This window comes from Ictidomys tridecemlineatus, chromosome 1 (genome assembly GCF_052094955.1).
Source record: "Ictidomys tridecemlineatus isolate mIctTri1 chromosome 1, mIctTri1.hap1, whole genome shotgun sequence".
Taxonomy (NCBI): Eukaryota; Metazoa; Chordata; class Mammalia; order Rodentia; family Sciuridae; genus Ictidomys; species Ictidomys tridecemlineatus.
In genome coordinates, this window is record NC_135477.1 from 262,110,770 (window position 1) to 262,128,932 (window position 18,163).

At 64.8% G+C, this 18,163-nt stretch overlaps 1 protein-coding gene across 4 annotated transcripts; it reads right to left on the bottom strand.

Moving 5' to 3' along the window:
* Positions 1-1,233: 1,233 nt before the first annotated feature.
* Slc6a18 (solute carrier family 6 member 18) lies at positions 1,234-17,755 on the bottom strand. 4 transcript variants are annotated; one of them, XM_078018589.1, is made up of 13 exons: positions 17,485-17,755; positions 11,409-11,549; positions 11,101-11,238; positions 10,622-10,803; positions 8,814-8,924; positions 8,050-8,162; positions 5,777-5,905; positions 4,477-4,749; positions 3,810-3,966; positions 3,171-3,375; positions 2,732-2,891; positions 2,367-2,529; positions 1,234-1,508 (listed from the first exon to the last, which is right to left on the bottom strand). In XM_078018589.1, the coding sequence occupies exons 1-13, from the start codon at positions 17,642-17,644 to the stop codon at positions 1,317-1,319; spliced, it is 2,124 nt and encodes a 707-aa protein (XP_077874715.1). In that variant the 5' UTR covers positions 17,645-17,755; the 3' UTR covers positions 1,234-1,316. The 4 variants fall into 4 exon arrangements, with proteins under 4 accessions (XP_077874715.1, XP_005340785.2, XP_077874717.1 ...); XM_005340728.4 differs by lacking the exon at positions 4,477-4,749; XM_078018591.1 differs by lacking the exons at positions 4,477-4,749; positions 5,777-5,905.
* Between the last annotated feature and the right edge of the window lie 408 nt (positions 17,756-18,163).

The window sequence follows — 18,163 nt, forward strand, 5'->3', positions numbered from 1 at the left end:
TGCTGCTGCCACCCTCCAAGCTCAACCAGCCTCCCCTGCAGTCTAGACCCCAGGGAAGGGCCATCTCACCCAGAACATGGACCCCAAACACTTGCATAGCCCTGGAGAGGCCCTACCTAGGTTAGACGCCCAAGAGCAGAACTCAACGGGGAGGGCCCAGTGGAGCCCGAAGCCCACCTTGGGGCTTAGCTACTGCTGAGGACATTTAGTGTGAGTTCATCTTCTGCCGGGTGCGACGGGGAGAGGACAATGTGCGAGTTTCAGTGGAGCTCGTGGGGGGGCAGGGTTGTGCGGCTGAGCCCAGGGAGGTCAGGCCTCACCGTGTGGTGGACTGTCTTTGTAGCACATTGATCTTCACACCCTCCACCTCATGGAGGTGTGATCGGGGATGGAGGGCCAGAGCAGGACCTACCCGGTCTGCGCACAGAGCACTTTGGGCTCCCTGTAGCCAATGCCCTGTTGGACACACAGCTGCCCAGCAGGAGGCAGCACTGAGTGTGCCTTTGCTCTGGGGTCCAAACTGGCCATGGGCAAGGAATGCACAGACCACCCTGAATCTGTGTTGGCCAGAGTTTCAGGACCATGGACAGCGCTACCTGGCCAGGCACCAAGGAGAGAGGTGCTGCTGTCTGTACCGGGGTCCACTGCGGAGGTGAGAAGCCACAGGTGCGCATGGCCCCTGTCCAGGCTTCAGACGACCTAGGCTGTGCCCGAAGGGAAAGGGCAGCAAGAGGGGGAGGAGTTGGGTGAGACGCACCCTGCTGGGGCTCAGTGTGAGGCCAGCTGTGGCCAAGGCCATTCAGAGGCTCCGCAGGGGCCGTGCCAGGCAGGTGGCTGGGTCGGGTCCCAAGATGGGACAGTTGACTGTCCCTCTCCCTTCTAGTACCTTCTTAAAAGCAGGCACTTGGGGCAACGGCCACGGCAACGTGCAGGCTCCCTCAGCAGAGGCCCCGGGGCTCCTGCGCTGCCCGTGCCAGCAGCCGTGTCTGCCCCTCAGGTCCCTTGAGCGATGCTGCTCTGGGTGAGGAGAGGGCACGGCTGGCCCCTGGGGACAGCGAATGGCCACAGAGACTGCAACCCTGCGGGACCTGGGTTGGAGGAGCAGCCTCACGTGGATGGCCAGGACCCAGGGATCAGACGCCGTGGCTGCCTGGACCCACGTGTTCCGGGACGTCTGAATCCCTTTGCAGGCAGCGTGGACACGGTAGAAGCTAGGAAGCAACGATCGCGTGGTCTTGTGGCAGCAGGCGTGTAATGAGGCTAGGTCTGAGGCTACAGGCCGGCAGTCCCTGCTCCCATCCGCCCTGGCCCATCCCTCAGCAGCCCCTGCCCTCCTCTGGCTTCATGCTGGTGTCTGGTTGTGTGTCCTTCAGCCTCCGCCTGTGCTGGGCCAGCAGCTGGGCCAGCGCGACAGCTGGGACCCACAGCAGGGGCAGGAAAGACAGGAGCATGCAGATGACGCGCACCCAGCCTGGGTAGAGCTTCTCCTCCCGAGAGGGGAACTGCTCCTGTCAGGAGGAGAGCATGCTCATCAGGGCGCCCGGGGCAGAGGCTGCGTCCCCCGGCCACAGGCACCTGGGACTGAGCCAGCCGTCAGCCCCTGGAACTATGGTGGCTGCTTCACCTGGTCCCTTCCCGAGACAAAGGAGCAGGTTGAGCGAAAGTGCAAGAGCCATGGCCAGGCCCTACTGCCCAGGAGAGCCCCTCCTGCAGTGGGACCATGGAGTGGCTGGGCCCGTGCACCCAGTCGCCTCCTGTGTGGGATGGCAGCACTAGCCACCAGCTTTGGGGCTTGGAGGGGCAGGGTGTGTCCAGAGGGGCCACGCACACCGGTTCCTCAGCAAAGGCCACTCTGCTGGCCCTTGCCATCCTGGGGCCCCGTTCTGAGACTGGGGAGAGGCCTGGTAGGTGTGCAGCTCAGCCTGCTGGGCACCCTTCTCAGGAGAGCAGGACCTGCCCCAGAGGCACTGGTCCCCGAGGCTGCGGAAAGCCTGGGGCTGTGTGGACGGCACGAGGCCAGCTCAGGACGCCCTTGGCACCACTTCCTTTATTGCAGACCACCAGTGGGCAGTTTCCTCTTCTTGTCCCCCCACCCACGGGAAGTATGGCATGAGTCGGTGTCCTAAGGGGGCACCTGTGATGGCCTGGGTTGTGGCTGGGGTCCACACTCTACTGACCACAGCCTTTGCCCCAGGCTGCCCCCTGGAGTTGGCTTTGCTCTACCCGGGACCCTGTGCCCCAGTGGCCACAGGCTCACAGCAAGGCCACTTGCTCACATCTCCAGCCTCCTGGATGCCAGCAGTGGCCAGGCTGCCAGGACAGGAGTGTCACCATGTGGGTCGTCTGGGTCCAGGCAAAGGACCTACATGTTGGGGGCTCCACGCCTTGTAGCTGGGTGGTCTCTGGGCCAGGAGGACGATGTAGGCCAGTAGGATGCCCAGCAGCAGCATGGGGCTCACTGCCCACCACGACAGCTTCCAGTAGAGGCTGGGTCGCCGCCCAGTCATCCACTCAATGTCATCACAGAACCTGCGTGGGACACTCAGGCTCCTGGGAGGCCCCGTGGGCAGGCCACCCTCAGAGGCAGGAGCTTGGGAACCCCACCCAGCATTTCCACAGGCTGCCCAGAGCCAAGCCCGCTGGGATCCGGCAAGACGTAGAGTGGGCCTGTGCTGCCAGCCCCGCCATCTCACCGGGGGGCTGCCAGGGCATTCCCTGGGGGTCAGCTCACCGCCTCATTCCATAAACATAGATGACCCCAACGACCTCAAGAAAGGCAAAGATGATCAGGTTCAGGGAGGCCGCGAAGTTGTCGAAGATCTCCAGCCAGTAGCTGCCAGACTGCAGCGTGAAGCAGGTAGCCAACAGGAAGCTGGCCAAGCAGGCCAGTCCTGGGGACAGACATGGTGCAGGCCACTCCAGCATCTGACAGGAGACTCCAGGTCCTCCAGTGCCTTGCCCTGTCTCTCCCTGTGCTGCCAGGACCTCAGGGCCAGTGCAGGAGGAAGCCCACCCTCCTCCACTGAGGCCCCACCTTGCATGGAGCAGCCTGGCTATCGCCCCCCGAGCTCTGCATGCGACAGGGGCAAATGGACATCAGGTGGAGCAGACAGGGGATTGGAGGCTGGATGTGGGGACAGGCCCTCCAGGTGGCTGAGCCACCGACTCACCAGTCAGGGCCTCCTTGGGGACCCCTTTGGGCAAGACCCCCACGTCCAGCAGTGGCGTGATGATCCCCTCCATGTTCCCGAACATGGAGGACAGGCCCAGGGTGAAGAGCATGCCAAAGAAGAGCACGGCCCAGCCCGGGGCCCCCGGCATGTGCAGGATGGCCTCCGTGAAGACGATGAAGGCCAGGCCCGGGCCCGAGGCACTCTGCAACACAGGGCACCCCGTGGACACCGTGCACGGTCCCCACGCACCACACGTCCCTCTCGGAGTCAGGTGGAGACCAACTCGGTGAGCTCCGAGGGGAGGAGGGACCTCTCCTTCAGGAAGCCAGCAGGTGAGCACACCGGGCTTTGGGGTTGGGCGCCATGAGGCGCTGCCGAGGCCCTGCCTCCTGACTGCTCATCCCAGCCTGGTGCCCCAGGTCCCAGGCATCCACTGGCCTCTGTGACCACGCTCTGGCCTCCCCTGGAGGGCCTGGGCCCCGCCATGCCTGCTTCCTCAGTGGAGCCTGGTCCCCTGACCTGCTGGGCAGGTTCCCAGGCAGGCATGGACGGGTCCTTCCCTCTGGGCCTGTGGGGATGTTCACAGCCGTCTGCGGCAAGGCCCCCGGTCCTCTGTGGAGGGCCTGCCCCTGGTACCTTGTCCAGGAAGTCCTTCAGGCAGCAGGCCTTCAGGGGGAGCTGGGCCACCCTGTCTGGCTGTGTGGTGTTCAGGCGCATGAGGACAGCCGGGTAGTCGTCCCTGGGGATGCTTTGCTCTGGGAAGTCGAACTCGTTGATGAGGCTGAGGATGTTGCTACAGGACGGAAGGGGGTGGTCAGTGGGGCTGGGCCATCAGTCCTGGCCAGCGGACATCCAGGGGAACAGAGCCCCTGGCAGCTTCCCAGCAAGGGCTCTGTCCCTCCTGGCTGCCTGTGGGATCTCATGGAGGCTGCGTCAGGGCCAGCACTGGGTGGTCACTCAGCAGACATAGGGGAGGCTGCTCCCAGCCTCTGGGCCTGGAGGGGCCCTCTTCTGTGGGTGCAGGTGAGGTGGGGTTCCCGAGGAGGTGAGGTGGCACCGAGGGCAGCCTTCTGGGAGGGCGCAGCCTCTTGTGTTCTGGGGGGACCCTGGCCCGGCTAGCCCCTCTCCAGCACAGTTCCCCGGGGGAGCAGCACTCAAGGGCCAACCAAGTCTGCCCGCCCCCAGCTCTTGGGCCTGCAGGGCAGCTCCTCGGCTCCAGGGAGAGGCAGCTGTGCGTGGTGGGTCCTCCTGGTCGCGCTTTGTGGTGGCTGTCTGCAGATCTTCGGGGAGTGACACCGTGCACCTGCAGGCTCCTGTCGAGGGGGTGAGTCTGGGCTTCTGTGCACACAGGGCTCCTCTGGCGTCTGCTGAGCAGCATGTCACTTGCTTTGGTTGGCAGTCTCGCTGCACGAAGTGGCCCAGGACAGAGCTGAGGGCTCTTTTGCCGTGTGCAGCACAGCGCAGCCTGCCTTGCTGAGAAGGCTCTGGGCCCACGCTGCCGGCTGGGGCTCCGCACCTGTCGCCACTGCTGGGCGTAGACAGGTATCTGAATGGAGGCACGGTGGGCAGGTGGTGGCTGAGGAAGGAAGTGTGACTGCAGGTCACCCGCTTTCCCAAGGACATGGCCCTGCCTTCCGCGACCTGGTGTTGTGAGACTGCAGACACAGCAGGTGCCTACAGAGGCTCGGCCCAACCCCAGCCGCGGGTGCTGGTCTCTGGATGCCGTCTTGACTTTTCACGCAAAGAAGCCGGAAACGCCATGGCTCGGTCCTCGTGGGGCTCCCGCTGTTCTTTCTGTGAGCTGCACCTGCTGCTCAGCCGCCCCGGGAGCTGGGGGCGCAGGCTGCACATGGTGCATGCACCCCTCTGTGCCTACGCTGGCGGTTAGAGCCAGGCCTCCCCCTGTGGCACCAAGGATGTCCCTGTGGTCCCTTCTCTGGGGCATCCTGGCAGGGTCCCTGGCCTGCACATACCAGGACTCCCCTCCTTGACCCAGAGAGTATGGTGACCAAGGATGTCTCCAGACCCTGCGGTGTTGTCCCCATGTGGGCAGAGTGGCCCCTATGGAAGGGGAGCTGGTCCACCTGCCCAGACTCCAGGGGTGACGCGCTGGAAGCCTGTGGAGTAGCTGCAGCTGGAACCACAGCAGGCCACCCCTGTGACACAGTCCTGCCAAAGCCATGCCATCCTGGCCACACAGGCATCCCAGCCTGGTGCCCCAGGTCCCAGGCATCCAGTGTCCTGCCTGAGTGACCACAGCAGGACCCACCCTCAGTCTCGACAGCGTGGTGCCCGAGACAGTCAGCAGGGCTGCCCTCCCAGGGCTCTGGTGGACAAGGCTGCCCGCTTCTCCCAGCCTCTGGTGGCCCCTCAGTGTCTGCCCTCTTCTGTGCCATTTCCTCTGTGTGTTTAAGGACCTGTCATCGGGGCCTACCCTACTCCAGGATGACCTCACCTCAATTCAAGCCTGAGTTTCATCTGCAAAGACTCTTTTCCCAAGCAGGTCACGTTCTGAAGTCGTGGGTGGGCATGAACTCCCCACCCACAGGGAGAACGCACCCACCCGCTCTTTCTCCACAAAGTCAGAGGGCACCTGTGCTCACCTGTCCAGGCACTGCCGGTAGTCATTGGTGGCCTTGAAGCCCATGACCGAGAAGATGGTGATGGACGCGTACAAGGAGGTCAGGCTGTTGACCAGGGCGATGGTCACAGCGTCCTTCTTGCAGTTGTTCCTGGGCACAAGCACACACCTGCCCCAGGGCTCTGTGGGCCATGCAGACTACCCTCCTCAGCCCACTCTGCACCTGAGGTCCAGGTGTCCTGTGCTCCCAGGACCGCCCGGTCCCTGCATGCAGCTGGAGGCTGCTGGGCATCAGAGTACAAGAGGCCACGGCCAGCAGGGGCTGCAGGCCAGGAGTTTGGGACTGTGCCTAGAGACTGGCACCCATGTGCCCTGGGAACACGTCCAGTGAATGTCCACAGCCTCTGGTACAGCCCTGCATCCTGCCCAGCCCCCTCCTGCCCAGCCCCCTCCTGCCCTGCTCCCTCCTGCCCTGTCTCCCTCCTGCCCTGCCCCCCTCCTGCCCTCCACCCTCCTGCCCTGTCCCCTCCTGCCCTCCACCCCTCCTGTCCTATCCCCCTCCTTCCCTGTCCTCCTCCTGCCCTTTCCCCCTCCTGCCCTGTCCCCCTCCTGCCCTGCTCCCTCCTGCCCTGCCCCCCTCCCTGCCCTATCCCCCTCCTGTCCTGTCCCCCTCCTGCCCTGTCCCCCTCCTGCCCAGCCCCCCTCCTGCCCTCCACCCCTCCTGTCCTATCCCCCTCCTTCCCTGTCCCCCTCCTGCCCTTTCCCCCTCCTGCCCTGTCCCCCTCCTGCCCTGCCCCCCTTCCTGCCCTATCCCCCTCCTGCCCTGTCCCCCTCCTGCCCTGTCCCCCTCCTGCCCTGCTCCCTCCTGCCCTGCCCCCCTTCCTGCCCTATCCCCCTCCTGTCCTGTCCCCCTCCTGCCCTGTCCCCCTCCTGCCCTGCTCCCTCCTGCCCAGCCCCCTCCTGCCCTATCCCCCTCCTGCCCTGTCCCCCTCCTGCCCTGTCCCCTCCTGCCCTGCCCCCTCCTGCCCAGCCCCCTCCTGCCCTATCCCCCTCCTGCCCTGTCCCCCTCCTGCCCTGCTCCCTCATGCCCTGCCCCCCTCCTGCCCTGCCTCCCTCCTGCCCTCCACCCCTCCTGCCCTGTCCCCCCTCCTGCCCTCCACCCCTCCTGCCCTGTCCCCCTCCTGCCCTCCACCCCTCCTGCCCTGTCCCCTCCTGCCCTGTCCCCTCCTGCCCTCCACCCCTCCTGCCCTCCACCCCTCCTGCCCTGTCCCCTCCTGCCCTCCACCCCTCCTGCCCTGTCCCCCTCCTGCCCAGCCCCCCTCCTGCCCAGCCCCCCTCCTGTCCTATCCCCCTCCTTCCCTGTCCCCCTCCTGCCCTTTCCCCCTCCTGCCCTGCCCCCCTCCTGCCCTGTCCCCCTCCTGCCCAGCCCCCCTCCTGCCCTCCACCCCTCCTGTCCTATCTCCCTCCTTCCCTGTCCCCCTCCTGCCCTTTCCCCCTCCTGCCCTGTCCCCCTCCTGCCCTGTCCCCCTCCTGCCCAGCCCGCCTCCTGTGCCACTGCAGTGTGTCTTGGCTACTCGTGTCCAGGAGCTGCAGTGGTAGTGCCGTGTGCTAACCTGGACTCTCAGAGCTCTGCCTCCTGGGGCCAGCTGTGGCCTGTTTGGGTGACTACTGAGGTTGGCACACGCTGTATCTATGCCTCTGTGGTCCCTGAGTCCTAGGGATCTAGTCAGCATCATGCCCGTCATGAAAGAAATGTGAAAGTTGTCCAGCACAGTGGGTCGCCCGGGCCAGCCTAGCAGCAACAGCGGGAGGCTGGGGCTCTGGCCCGCCATGCTGCTCTGACCGTGTCAGAAGACTCTGTGAGCCCAGCGCTGCGGAGGCCACGGCCGTGGGCCAGAAGGACTTCTGCCAGGACGGCTGCCGCTACCTCCGCCTCAGACAGACCCCACCTGCTTACAGACCCTCGTGGCTTAGATCACTGTGACCCCACGCCTCGCGTCATCTCCCTGGTTCTCTGAGCACACCCAGGTTGGCCGTGGCACATGTGTCCCTGGACCAGTGCTCACTTCCAAGTGAGTGCCACGTCCTTGGTGCAACTCAGAACACGTAGAACCCGCCCCTGGCTGATGACCTGAGTTCTCTTCCTGCACCTGCTCTTCAGGGTGCCGGCCTGACCCAGCAGCCCTCAGGGGACGGCGCCACCCAGCAAGAGGTCTCCATGTCAAGTGCTCGGGAGGTGGAGCCTGGTGTGTCTCCACAGCATGCTGGCTCAGCACCCCCGAGCTAGCCACCTACCTGGGCGGGTTGTAACTGGCCAAGGCAATGTGTCCTCCGAAGGCCAAGGACAAAGAGAAGAAGATCTGGGTGGCCGCATCCAGCCACACCCGAGGGTTCTGGAGAATCTGCATCTGGAATGAGTCAGGTGGCCTCCTCAGGCAGCAGGCAGACCACACCTCGGCCCAGCACTGCTGCAGAGCCTCGCGGGGCTCCCACGGGGCACTCTCGCCGCAGGTGGGGCCAGCAGAGATACCAAAAACTGGGGACCATGCAGGAGCTGGTGGGCTTAGAGGGGAGACGGAACATGGCCAGTGCCGGCCACTCTGTGAGGTGGCTGGCAAGCCTGCAGCTCTGCTGGCCCTTATAGGCCCTGGCAGCGCAGGTGTCCAGGAGCAATCTACGCGCCCTCCCAGACCTGGTGGTTTGGGGGGACTTGAAGGACCCTGGGTGGGAGCCACCTGCACTCAGTGCCCTGCTTCTCTGCTGCCAGGACACCTGGTCCCGGCCAGCTCTCCCGGAACCTCCTGTAGCCTTCTGCCCAGGTGTCCTCGAGGCGCCAAAGCCTCCTGGTCCCACCAGTGAACTCATGCCCACTGTCTCCTAGTCCTCCAAAGCCCCTTTCCTGAGGCCCAGCAGCCCCTCCCACCTTCGTGGCTCCCTGCCCTGGCTGGCCTGGCTTCTGACCCTGGACTGCCCAGGGCCCCTGTGCGTCTCCCGGGTGCTCACGCCTGAGAGGAAGGGCTGTGACCCTGGCCTGCGCCCTGGAGCCAGGACTCACTTACGTCGGGTGTGAACAGGTACATCAAGCCTTCTACGGCCCCAGGGAGGGTCAAGCCCCGGATGAGGAAGATGGTCAGGACCAGGTAAGGGAACAAGGCTGTGAAGTAGATGGCCTGGAGGGAGAGCAGAAGTCAGACGTGGCCCGTCACAGGGCAGCTCCGCAGCAGCAGTGAGCAAGAAGCACCGGGGCCAGTGTCCTCTGTGTCTGGCCAGCAGTGGGCAGTCCAGGGATGGGGCGCCAGGGGCTTTGAACAGTCAGGCACACTTTCATGCCCCTCTGGGTTCATCCGAGGTGCACTGACCTCCTGGGACCAGCTGGAAGGATCCTGGCCAGGCCCGGTCCTGGGCCTCCCCGTCTCTCCGGGACACCCTCCTTTCTGACCTGTGTCTTTCCCCTCTGGGCCTGTCCAGTCTCCCTCCCTGGCAGGTCAGCCCTTGCTCTGCTGCCAGCTCCCTCTTTCTCCCCTCCTCTTCACCCCGATGACCCCACTGACCCGCAGGTTCTTCTCCCCATGTTCAGCTGGGTGTGGGCAAGACTGCTCCCTTGGTGTCCACCTGGGAAGGTCTAAACATGGAGGCTGCTCCTCACTGCCCCCAGCCCAGCACTGACAGACTTTGGCAACCGCTCAGGGTGCCTCTCCAGGGACATTTGGAACTTCGGCTCTGGTCTAGCGGAATCATTCCAGTCCTCTCGAGAGCAGAATGCCCATGGGAGAGGACACACGGCTTCAGCAGGGGGCAGAGGGCATACACAGGGCTAGGGCACAGAGTTCCTGCATCCCAGGGGTTTCAGGCATGGCCAGGGGCGCACAGACTCTGCCATCCCCTGAAAAGGACCTGTGTGTGCACAGATGGGACTAAGTGATGCCCCAGAGGAGAAATGTGGGGAGCCCTTGCTGGGGAGCAGAGGCCCTGGCTCCAGGGGTCCTCACTGCCCCTGGGGAAGCCTCATGGGTGGAAACCAGTGCAGCGTCCCTATTATCGAAGTCCCTCAAAGACAGCTGCCTGCCTAAGGCAGGACACACTGCAGTGCACTTGCCATTAGCAGCCTATCAGCAGAATGTGCAACGGAAGCACAGTCACATTCCACTTGTCCTTCTGGGGGACAGAAGGACAAGTGAAATGTGCTGCAGTTCTCAAGCATACTGCTTGGTCACCACTCGAAGACGGGCCACCTGCTACGGCAGCCGCTGCAGCAGCTGACCACCCCTTTTGGAGGCAGATGGAGCATGAAAGTACTGAGAGAAGCAGAAACAGGAACAAAGAGAAGTAGAAGAGGAAGAATGGCTAGGCACCGTGGGCACGCCTGTGATCCCAGCAAGTTGGGAGGCTGAGGCAGGAGGATCTCAAGTTCAAGGACAGCCTCAGCAATGTGGGACTCTCAGTAATTTAGCAAGTCCCTGTCTCAAAATAAAAAATAGAAAGGACTGGGGATGTGGCTCAGTGGTTAAAGTGCCACTGGGTTCAATCCCCAGTACCAAAAAACAAACAAAAGCCTAACTAATGAAGGGGCAAAACAGCTTGTCATGGTCACATTAACTGCAAATGTCTCAGCACCTCAGGTGAAAAGCAGGGACGGTCCAATCAGATGACGAGGGAGACCTGTAAAGGGCTGTCTACAAGGACAACACCGTCAGTGCAGGGACTCGGATCCTCACTCCCACGTGGCCAGCAGATCGCCGGGATGGGGTGGCTGCCTGTGTTCAGAGCAGAGGGCTCCTGGGTGCGGGGGGCGTCTCCCAGTGGCCCAGGCCGCGGGCCCCACATCAGCTGCGGGTGCAGCAGGCAGGGCCCTGCCAGGGGCACTCACCTTCCCTGTGGTCTCGATGCCCCTGATGACACACAGATACAAGACTGCCCAGCAGGCGGCCGAGCACATGACCAGGCGCCACTGCAGCGTGCCGCTGTCCTCGATGTCGGCCGTGATGTTGAGCGTCTGCCGGTACCAGAAGTAGCTCACGGGGCTGCTGCCCTGGCACTCCCCCACCAACCCTGGAACAGAGGGGGGCAGGTCAGGGCCCGTCCAGGTGCTGCTGGGCTCCTGGCCTCCCTGGAGGCCCACAGGCCTCTCTGTCCTCTCCTCGGGGCCACAGTGGAGATCAGAAGCAGCTGTGCCAGGCCCACGCCTCCCGTGAGGGAACTGGGCCCCGGTCACCAGAGGCCAGCAATGGAAGACGAGAGCCGGGCTTCACAGTGGCCCGTGAGTGTGCTTGCTGGGCACAGACCTGCTTCCCACCTCTGTCCACCTGGCACTGGCCCTGGCCCCCAGCCCCCGGCCGTGGCCCTCACCTGTTCTGTTGAGGTCTAGCGGGCAGCTGCTCCAGGGCAGCGGGTACTGGAAGGAGTTGAGGAAGTACCAGAGAACCCACACCAGGACCGTGTTGTAGTACAGGCTGACCAGCAGGTTCACCGTGAAGCAGCCCAGCCCTGTGGGTGGGCAGCACGCCAAGCCAGGGAGAAGAAACAGACCCAGTGAGACCTCCGCACCACGCTTCCGTGCTCTTCCGGAACAAGCGCGCTCTGCATGGGGTTGCCTCCGCCCCCCGGGAGGACCTGGCCCCCAGCAGCAGGGCAGGGTCTGGGGGAGGTGTGCGCACCTACTCCGCCGAGGTAGGGGCAGATGGCCGTCCACACCCCGATGCTGCCCCTCCGCAGGCGCTGGCCGATGGCAAGCTCGATGTGGAAGAGGGGGATGCCCTCGAACACCAGGGCAATGAAGTAGGGGATGAGGAAGGCCCCTGGGGGGACACGGGCTGTCACCCACTGCCCCCTGGGCAGTGAGTGTGTGTTGGGGGTCAGGGAGAGCCACGTGCCGTCCTCTTGAAGTGGGGAGGGGCCCCAAGTGCTGGGGGCACCCCAGAGGTGCTGCGTGGTTGCTAGACCCATGCTGAATTGGGCTCTGTGAGGTGTGCGGAGTCCCCACAGGGCAGAGGGCTGTCCAGTCACGCTGGGCTCAGTGCCCCATGGCTCTCCTGTGTCTGGAGTGGTCTCCCAGGGCCACACCCTCCACGTGGCCCTCCTGGGGTCTGGAGTGGTCTCCCAGGGCCACACCCCCACATGGCTCTCCTGGGGTCTGGAGTGCTCAGAGCCCCCCACGTGGCCCTCCTGGCGTCTGGAGTGGTCTCCCAGGGCCCCCCACGTGGCTCTCCTGGGTCTGGAGTGGTCTCCCAGGGTCCCCCACGTGGCTCTCCTGGGGTCTGGAGTGGTCTTCCAGGGCCCCCCACGTGGCTCTCCTGGGGTCTGGAGTGGTCAGGGCCTCCCCACGTGGCTCTCCTGGTGTCTGGAGTGGCTTCCCAGGGCCCTCCACGTGGCTCTCCTGGGTCTGGAGTGGTCTCCCAGGGCCCCCCACGTGGCTCTCCTGGGGTCTGGAGTGGTCTCCCAGGGCCCCCCACGTGGCTCTCCTGGGTCTGGAGTGGTCTCCCAGGGCCACACCCCCACGTGGCTCTCCTGGGGTCTGGAGTGCTCAGAGCCCCCCACGTGGCCCTCCTGGCGTCTGGAGTGGTCTCCCAGGGCCCCCCACGTGGCTCTCCTGGGTCTGGAGTGGTCTCCCAGGGTCCCCCACGTGGCTCTCCTGGGGTCTGGAGTGGTCTTCCAGGGCCCCCCACGTGGCTCTCCTGGGGTCTGGAGTGGTCAGGGCCCCCCCACGTGGCTCTCCTGGTGTCTGGAGTGGCTTCCCAGGGCCCTCCACGTGGCTCTCCTGGGTCTGGAGTGGTCTCCCAGGGCCCCCCACGTGGCTCTCCTGGGGTCTGGAGTGGTCTCCCAGGGCAACCCCCATGTGGCTCTCCTGGGGTCTGGAGTGGTCTCCCAGGGCCCCCCACGTGGCTCTCCTGGGTCTGGAGTGGTCTCCCAGGGCCACACCCCCACGTGGCTCTCCTGGGGTCTGGAGTGGTCTCCCAGGGCCCTCCACGTGGCTCTCCTGGGGTCTGGAGTGGTCTCCCAGGGCCCCCCACGTGGCCCTCCTGGGTCTGGAGTGGTCAGGGCCCCCCCACGTGGCTCTCCTGGCGTCTGGAGTGGTCTCCCAGGGTCCCCCACGTGGCTCTCCTGGGGTCTGGAGTGGTCTTCCAGGGCCCCCCACGTGGCTCTCCTGGGGTCTGGAGTGGTCAGGGCCTCCCCACGTGGCTCTCCTGGTGTCTGGAGTGGCTTCCCAGGGCCCTCCACGTGGCTCTCCTGGGTCTGGAGTGGTCTCCCAGGGCCCCCCACGTGGCTCTCCTGGGGTCTGGAGTGGTCTCCCAGGGCCCCCCACGTGGCTCTCCTGGGTCTGGAGTGGTCTCCCAGGGCCACACCCCCACGTGGCTCTCCTGGGGTCTGGAGTGCTCAGAGCCCCCCACGTGGCCCTCCTGGCGTCTGGAGTGGTCTCCCAGGGCCCCCCACGTGGCTCTCCTGGGTCTGGAGTGGTCTCCCAGGGTCCCCCACGTGGCTCTCCTGGGGTCTGGAGTGGTCTTCCAGGGCCCCCCACGTGGCTCTCCTGGGGTCTGGAGTGGTCAGGGCCCCCCCACGTGGCTCTCCTGGTGTCTGGAGTGGCTTCCCAGGGCCCTCCACGTGGCTCTCCTGGGTCTGGAGTGGTCTCCCAGGGCCCCCCACGTGGCTCTCCTGGGGTCTGGAGTGGTCTCCCAGGGCAACCCCCATGTGGCTCTCCTGGGTCTGGAGTGGTCTCCCAGGGCCCCCCACGTGGCTCTCCTGGGTCTGGAGTGGTCTCCCAGGGCCACACCCCCACGTGGCTCTCCTGGGGTCTGGAGTGGTCTCCCAGGGCCCTCCACGTGGCTCTCCTGGGGTCTGGAGTGGTCTCCCAGGGCCCCCCACGTGGCCCTCCTGGGTCTGGAGTGGTCAGGGCCCCCCCATGTGGCTCTCCTGGGGTCTGGAGTGGTCTTCCAGGGCCCCCCAAGTGGCTCTCCTGGGGTCTGGAGAGGTCTCCCAGGGCACCCCCCATGTGGCTCTCCTGGGTCTGGAGTGGTCTCCCAGGGCCCCCCACGTGACTCTCCTGGGGTCTGGAGTGGTCTCCCAGGGCCACACCCCCGTGGCTCTCCTGTGTCTGGAGTGGTCTCCAAGGGCCCCCCACGTGGCTCTCCTGGGGTCTGGAGTGGTCTCCCAGGGCCACACCCCCGTGGCTCTCCTGTGTCTGGAGTGGTCTCCAAGGGCCCTCCACGTGGCTCTCCTGTGTCTGGAGTGGTCTCCCAGGGCCCCCCATGTGGCTCTCCTGGGTCTGGAGTGGTCTCCCAGGGCCCCCCACGTGGCTCTCCTGGGTCTGGAGTGGTCTCCCAGGGCCCCCCATGTGGCTCTCCTGGGTCTGGAGTGGTCAGAGCCCCCCATGTGGCTCTCCTGGGTCTGGAGTGGTCTCCCAGGGCCCCCCACGTGGCTCTCCTGGGTCTGGAGTGGTCTCCCAGGGCCCCCCACGTGGCTCTCCTGGGGTCTAGAGTGGTCAGAGCCCACCACGTGGCTCTCCTGGGTCTGGAGTGGTCTCCCAGGGCCCCCCACGTGGCTCTCCTGGGTCTGGAGTGGTCAGAGCCCCCCATGTGGCTCTCCTGGGTCTGGAGTGGTCTCCCAGGGCCCCCCACGTGGCTCTCCTGGGTCTGGAGTGGTCTCTGCTCAGGGAAGGCAGAGCAGTATGGCGACTCTGATCATCTCTTGATCTTTCCTGGGAGAGGACCTGGGACTCTGACCATGGCCCCGGGTGGGCTGGGACTCATCTCTGCTGCCCACATGTTGCCCTCATTTCCTGTCCAGGTGCTGTGGGGTGAACGCCCACAGAAGTGGTGGGATGAGGGCCCCTCAGGCCCCTAGGAGGGAGCACATGCCCCAAACCAATTCCCAGGCAGAGGAGGCAGCAGGCAGAGGCGGGATGGGCCAGGCGTGGACAGCAGGGCACAGCACCTCCCCCCAGCTGAGGGCATGAAGCTGGGCGAGCCCTCCCGGGGCCTACAGGGCCGGGCTCCAGCTGGACAGCTGGGCACTGACTCCCAGTAGAGCCTGCCCCCGAGGCCTAGAACACATGGTTCTCCCAGAGCGGAGGGTCCTGTGCACCCCAGCTGCTGGAGGATGGCGGCCTCTCAGCTCTGGTGGGCAGCTGCTTCCTCTCTCCATTAATGGCCATGAAGACTCTTCCTGTGTCCACTCCCACATGCTGACAGGCGTGTCCCCATCTGCACGTGTGGGTCCAGGGCCGATGGCAGGGAGCCTTCTAAGACCAGGCCCCCGGGACGCCAGCCGGTGGCGAAGGTCCTCCTCCGTGGCTCCAGGGTCTCCTCGGCAACACTAGTTAGGAAGCAGACCACGCAGGCTCGTGGCTGGGGAGCAGCTCGGGGCACACCCAGCCGGGGAACCCGTTCTGTCCGCTGCCCTTACACAGAACACAGGGAGAGCTGGGAAAGAGCATTGCTGAATTTGAACAAAGAAGGAGAGCTGACCAGCATGGTCAGGCCGCCAGACGTCCAGCTCCAGTCAGCTCTCCCAAGCCCTTGCGCTGGAGTGCAGCGTCTCCTGCGGAGGGGGAGGTGGCAGTGCCTTGCTGACTGCTGCCTACACTGTGCATGAGGCGGCCCTGGGAGAAGCGCCCACGTCACAGGCTGCAGTGCCAGGGAAAGGCTCGTGGGCACCAACCACTGAGAGAGTGTCGGGAGGAAAGGAGGTTCCGTTGGCCTGGGGCTGCAGGACAAGCCAGGCAAGACAGGCCAGACCTCATGGAGGGGACCCTGGGAGGCCAGTGTGAGCACTGGACAAGGGGTAGGGGTGCTCGGCATTCCGTGGGCTCGCCAAGACCTCTGCGAAGCCAGCCTTGTAGGCGGGCTCCAGGGACGCCAGGCCCAGCGGAAATGCTCCCATGACCCCACAGAAGGCCACTCAGGGCCAATGGAACTCAGTCTTTCGTGGAAACCGACAACCCAGCTGCAAAGCTCATATGCAAGGCTCGTAGCCAGTCAGTGTCGAGGGAGGTACAGGGCTGGCGCTGCCAGCGCCAGGGCACGTGTGCGTGAACCACAGTGATTGAACCAGAGTGATTTGGGGTGCAAGACTTCATGATTCTCCAGGGTCTGTAGGTCCAGAGTCAGGTCCATGACGGACAAACATGCAATGCAAGGGGGTGACGGACAGCTTCCTCCAGATCCCACTGCATGGGGTTGAAGCAGCCAGCCCAGTCCACACCGTCCTGCTAGCTTCCTGGTGGGAACCTCAGTCCCTGACAGGTGCCGGGTGGCTCCCTGGGCGTCGGATGCACTTAATGTGCTAAGGACATGATGAAGCAGCTGGCCATGAAGGGCCCGTGTGATGGGGTCGCTGTAACTCTTCCCAGGGCCTTTGCCCTGCTCTGGTACAGTGCTGCGTTCAGTCCTGCCTTTGAAGAGGAGCTCTCTGAAGCTGAGTGGGTGTGAAGGGAGAGAAATGGATACTCACGGTGGTAGTAATGACTTGCCAAGCGATTGCACGTCCAGAAGCTGATGCTGGGGAAACCTTCAATGGTGGAGAATTCCCCTCTTGCCCACGAGTGCACCCAGGTGCCCAGGCGGGGCCACCTGGGGCTCCGCGGCTCAGGAAGGCAAGTTCACGAAGCTCCCAGAGCCACTGGAGCCATGGGTGTGTCCAGGGCGTACGGCACAGAGAGGGGCAGCAGAGGCCTGGGCTTCCCAGAAGCCTCCCTGGGGCCTCTTCCATGGGAGGAGGTACAGGGCCAGTGTGCAGTCCCAGCAGACCCCATGGGACCAGTGCCCTGGGCAGTCCTGACCCTTCTCCTTCCTCTGCTGGTCTGCATTTTCAAAACACTCTGGCCAGTGTGCTTCTTTAACAGACCGTGAGCTTTAAAGGGTGGCTCCTAGGGCAAGGCCAGTGCCAGCCCCAAGACCCTCCGCACCTCAGCGTGGCTGTCCACCTGGCAGCCAGGAGGGCACTGGTCTGCCTCCAGCCAGAGACACCAGGCCCACACGCTCTCATCCCTGCCACGCCTGGGCACTGGCCTCGGGCCGTGGACCCTGAGGGAGATCTCCTGCATTCCACCTGGAAAAGCCAGGAGCGCGAGGCAGCGGGAGACCATCCTCGGGCCCTGGGAGACGGCGGGTCCTGCAGTGGCTGCCGGAGCCCTGAGGGAACGTGGGCCGGCGTCCCAGCTGGGGATGTCAGCGACCCCCCAGGTCAGCTGCCAAGGTCAGCAGTGCCGCTCTGCACAGGGCTGTGTGGCTGCTGCACCTCTGTGGCCACGTGAAGAGAGCAGGTGATGGCCAGGAGGCTCAGCTGTCTGACCGACAGGCTTCTGAGGTGTGGGTCTGATGGCCAAGGGACTAACACTGTCAGGCCTGGTCAGCTGCACGCCCCTCCACCCCCGGCTCTCAGGGGAGCCACTGTCTGTGGTGGCTCCTTGGCAAAGTGTATCTGGGATGGAATCAGCCCGGGGCCACCTGGACACAGGTTGAGAAGACCAGGGGTTCTAGCTCTGTCGAGAACCGGCGTGATCGAGACTGAGAAGTGGCGTCACCTTGCCAGCACTGCGCCCTGACTCTGCCGAGGTCCTCGGGCTCCGGCACCCTGTGCGGGGACTCAGAGGCCTGGGCACTTCCTGGGCTGATGGTGAGTTGGCCATTCCAGGAAGGCCAGCTCCCACCCTCAGACTGGGGCCAAGTGATGGAGACCCCACGCCAGCGGGAGGTGGACCGTCCCCCCCCAGGTGCATCTCAGGTCCCACAGGCTTACCTCCCCCGTGGGTCTGGCACAGGTACGGAAACCTCCATATGTTACCCAGCCCCACGGCAAACCCAATGCAGCTCAAGAGGTACTGGAACTTGCTGTCCCAGCGGGGCCTCTCGTCCTCACAGCTGTCTACCAGCGGACCTGGGCTTGGGGCCTGGGCCATGCTGCCAGTCTCCCAGGGTGCAGGTGCAGAGTGGGTGCCTCCCTGGACACCAGCCCGGGCACAGCTGGCTGGAGCTCAGCTGGAACTTGGAGACGGAATCGTCCCTCCTCGGGGACGTGGGCCCATTTATTTCAAGGAGCCCAGTTAATTGGTAACTTGGGCTGGCTCCTGGTGACTGTGCCGGCTGTCCCCATGGCCCGCATCCCCCAGCCCCATGAATGGCTTGGCCTGCTGCCAGCGTAGTGGCCTCTGCTCCGGGGACTGCAGGACTCCCACGGCAGGGCACACTTGGTCTTTGGAAACGATTCACTATGTGACTGTGGCTGTGCTTTTGAGGTAGGTGTCGACTCAGTGGGTGAGAAAACACACTGAGGACCCTGCACAGCTCTGCTTCCTGCACGTCACTTCTCCAGAGCTTGCCACGGGCAAGGACGTGGCGCCTGGGGTCTGGGAGGGCCACATGCCACCATTGTCACCACGTGCCCATGCTCGGCCCTTGTGGCCCCTGTCCTGGCATTG

Coding starts and splice junctions, on each gene's coding strand:
- Slc6a18 (XM_078018589.1), bottom strand. CDS start 17,644: ATGGCCCAGGCCCCAAGCCCAGGTCCGCTGGTAGACAGCTGTGAGGAC. Junction 4,750..5,776: donor TACCGGCAGTGCCTGGACAG/GTGAGCACAGGT, acceptor TTCCTTCCTCAG/CCACCACCTGCCCACCGTGC. Junction 3,376..3,809: donor TGAAGGACTTCCTGGACAAG/GTACCAGGGGCA, acceptor CCTGTGTTGCAG/AGTGCCTCGGGCCCGGGCCT.